The sequence below is a fragment of the Haliotis rubra genome, unplaced genomic scaffold (genome assembly GCF_003918875.1).
Source record: "Haliotis rubra isolate DU_JTF1 unplaced genomic scaffold, ASM391887v1 Scf868, whole genome shotgun sequence".
In the NCBI taxonomy this organism is placed as follows: Eukaryota; Metazoa; Mollusca; class Gastropoda; order Lepetellida; family Haliotidae; genus Haliotis; species Haliotis rubra.
In genome coordinates this window covers 43578-47175 of record NW_025767599.1, presented here as the reverse complement: position 1 = coordinate 47175, position 3598 = coordinate 43578, and the positions used below count along the sequence as shown (strand labels likewise).

General features: G+C 43.9%; 1 protein-coding gene across 1 annotated transcript; it reads right to left on the bottom strand.

The window, feature by feature from the left end:
- Positions 1 to 563: 563 nt before the first annotated feature.
- On the bottom strand, positions 564 to 2776 carry LOC124263129. The gene is made up of 2 exons (XM_046697690.1): positions 1221 to 2776; positions 564 to 1167 (listed from the first exon to the last, which is right to left on the bottom strand). Exon 1 carries the CDS (start codon positions 2647 to 2649, stop codon positions 1921 to 1923), a length of 729 nt encoding a protein of 242 aa, XP_046553646.1. The 5' UTR covers positions 2650 to 2776; the 3' UTR covers positions 564 to 1167; positions 1221 to 1920.
- Positions 2777 to 3598: the final 822 nt, after the last annotated feature.

The window sequence follows — 3598 nt, the reverse complement described above, 5'->3', positions numbered from 1 at the left end:
TACTGGTTGAAGCGTTCACTCGTCACGCCGAAGACCCGGGTTCGACTCTCCACATGGGTACAGTGTGTGAAGACCATTTCTGGTGCACCCCGCCGTGATGTTGCTGGAATATTCCTAAAATCGACGCAAACTAAAACTCACTCACTCACTATTTCAAGAAAGCGGGGCTGAAAGAGTTTTTGACAATCATTTAACAGATTCCGAACGCAGCAAATGTCTTTAAGGTATATAATGAATTCTAGTGAATCATTCGATGGTCAACTTAATAAATTACAAATTATTAATGTGCTTGCTACATATGGTAGATAACGCATAGTTCAGGCCCATGAGACCAAAAGGTGTTCGTGACTTGTCTTAAGAGATCATATATTGAAATGCATTCTGTCCAAATCCAAGGTACCACATACCCTTTTCGCTACAACCCAGTTATATTGGTATCTAAAATCTGGTATCTGCATTGTTTGGTCCGTAAAGTTAACCATTTTATGTGCCTGATCTTCTTTAAGTGACAAATTTGGGTAACCATTTTTCCAAAATATTCCTGTGATTGAAAACAAAACATGTTTTCTAAACAGATAGAAATATATTTGGCAAGAGTTCAGCATACAAAAACTGCGTGGTAAGTGTGTAAAAGTCAATAAATTGCTAAAAGTATCACATGCGAGAATATGGTATATCCACACAATACGGTTGCGCCAGTTCTCGAAGCATACACCAGGCTGTGCCCAAGACTATCAAGAAAAAGTAACTGTAACGTTACACGTCGCACTGTTGTTAACGACGGTGTCTTGACCTCGTACCGCCATCAGCCAAAGACAGCATTAACCATACAGTCCAGGTTTTGTAGGCTATTATGGGAAGCAGTACTGGGGAGCTATTCTGAATATTCTGAATATTCCCTTGATAAAGGTAAACCTTGAAGAAGGCATGACACCTCAACTGATGTGGGAGAACCTGCATCACTTCTGGTTTTCAACCCATATTACGCTGGCATGCTGTGATATAATGAAGCACTGTTCAAAACACTCACTCACTCAATCAAACACAACTCACTCACGGTGGGGTAGCCTAGTGGTTAAAACGTTCGCTTGTCACGCCGAAAATCCAGGTTCGATTCCCCACATGGGTACAGTGCGTGAATCTATTTCTGGTTTCACTCACTACTCGCTCACTCACTCACTCACTCACTCACTCACTCACTCACTCACTCACTCACTCACTCACTCACTCACTCACTCACTCACTCACTCACTCACTCACTCACTGTATACAGTAGTTAAGACAAATATCGTCAACAACAGTAACAGACCGAGCAAGTTACCTAATGGCACAACATACGATTTATCCTCATTAATCCAAACTCTTACTGTTTACCAACAGCTGTACACATAAACAAGGGTACAGACTAACGAAACTGGGAGCATCATTGAGGGTTAGATGTCCAGGTAATTGAGATCAGCGGCGTAACGAGGGTCGAACTCGTGAGTTGTCAGTGCAATCGTGATGTTGCATGTGTCTACACAATTACACACTTACATCTGCATCCTAGTTAAAAACTGTTTGCGATAACAGCCACACAAGGTCTGCCAAGGTCTCAATTAATCGTCGTGAAAGTGTACGATCACGGATAAGTTTGCCCAAACATAACAGAATCTGTGTCAATACACTTAATCCTTTTCGAACAACGTCATTGCTTTAAAAAATAATCCCTGTGGAATATCGTTGTGTTGTAACTATCACAGCTGTTATCATCATCGTCGTCGCCATCGTCATCTTCGTCGTCATCATCATCATCATCATCATCATCATCATCATCACTGAATCATCATCATTTCGTTATCCCCAAGTCCTTAACACATCGTCATCACAACTGTGTCTAATACTGAAAGTGTGGTGAGAAATGTCGTCGATGTTGCTACATCAGACGGCGTGGTTGGTCTCCGTAACAAACACTGCCGGGAGTCCGAGATCATTGTATCGTCCACTGGTCGCAGGTCTTGTAGTAATATGAACGCCGTTCCCAACCTCCGCCCCATCCTTCTTGGTGAAAGTCACAGCGATGGGAGGCAACACAATTCCACTTCTCCTACTTCTATAGTCCCCTCCTTTGGTCGATGTTCGACTCTTAACCTTCGACTTAAGAAGAGCCGAGGTAGAGAGATTCCTGTCGAACACCTCTACTCTGTTTCTGTGGTTCAAGTGTTTCCGAGCGTCTCTCCGTCGTTTCGCTGATGGTGAACTCTGTTTAATCTTCTTCTCAATTAAATCCTGAATTTCAACTTTACTGGAACCAACTCCGTACGTGCCCATATCATCTTCATCATATAGTCCCGCGCGCTGTTTCTTCCGAGCAATGTCCTGTAACACATTCCAATGAGCCTTGTATTCCTGTAAGTTGTCCCTGTGAACTGTCATCGCCATTGAGCTCTTACGAGTAAAGATCCTTTTAGCAGCATCAAATTGTCTCTTTTTAAAATCACATCTCGCCTCTTGACTCTTGTTAAGAACGTCTGTCAGTCCGCTTCGAGTTTCTATCTGGCGTTTCAGAGTCTCCAGCCTGCTCTCGACGAAGAAGGCGTTGGTGTAGTCGTCGAAGCAGACCTTCCGAGACCTCATTGTCGTGCTGATTGTCCCCCTCTTGTCCTGCATAGTGATTGCGTGATTGTCTCTTTATATATACCCGCTTGACAGGTGCGTGACGGTTGGAACCTACCCCTCTCGGCTTACCCCTCTGCTCGCGTCGCCCACTACCTGGTGACTCGTCTATCTCCGCGAGGGTCGATATGCTATCCGATCATGAAGCTGTTGGTGTCTCAAGGAATCGTTAACAACTATGGGCGTGTTTGATTAGGCTCCACTTGCCTGTTCGACAGACCGTGGCTGACATGTGGTATGTGAGAGGATTTCGGACAAACTGGTTGTCAAAATACCAGGTTAGGTGTTAAGCTTATGAACAGGCATTAAGCAGGACGGTATTGTGCTGTCGGAAAAGGTTACTAGCAACGTTTGTCGTGACACAAAGCACTGGGGGTACGGCCTTCCATTGAAAACATTCTTGAATGAGTGTTGAATTGTATACCGCACGCCAGTAAAGAGACCGTTTGACTTGAACTGTACCTGTGTATTTTGTGTGAGAATATTAGTTGGCAATTATGTCGGTAGAGGTCCAGACCGAGTGCCCCAGTTCACGTTTGTGATATTTGTTTATGGTTTACCGCCACACTCAGTAATATTCCAGCTACATGGTGGCGGTCTGTATATAACAGAGTCTGGACCATACAATCTAGTGGTCAATAGCATGAGCATCTATATACGTTATTGAGATACGATGACAAGTGTCAACCAAGTCAGTGATCCTGAGCAACCGACCCTGTTAGTCGTCTTTTACGACATGCATGGGTTGTTGAAGATCAATTCTAACCTGATTGTTCACGGTTGTTAATCATGGCACGTACGGATGGCAAATCATCACTATTGTCCCAGGGAAAGTGAGTGACTCAGATACTGTTCGCAGCAACATTGTAGACTCAGGTCTGTAAATCATCAAACCTGAATCCAAAACGAAACGCAGATTTACATTGTCAAAGGCCTGGAACGT

Coding starts and splice junctions, on each gene's coding strand:
- LOC124263129 (XM_046697690.1), bottom strand. CDS start 2,649: ATGCAGGACAAGAGGGGGACAATCAGCACGACAATGAGGTCTCGGAAG.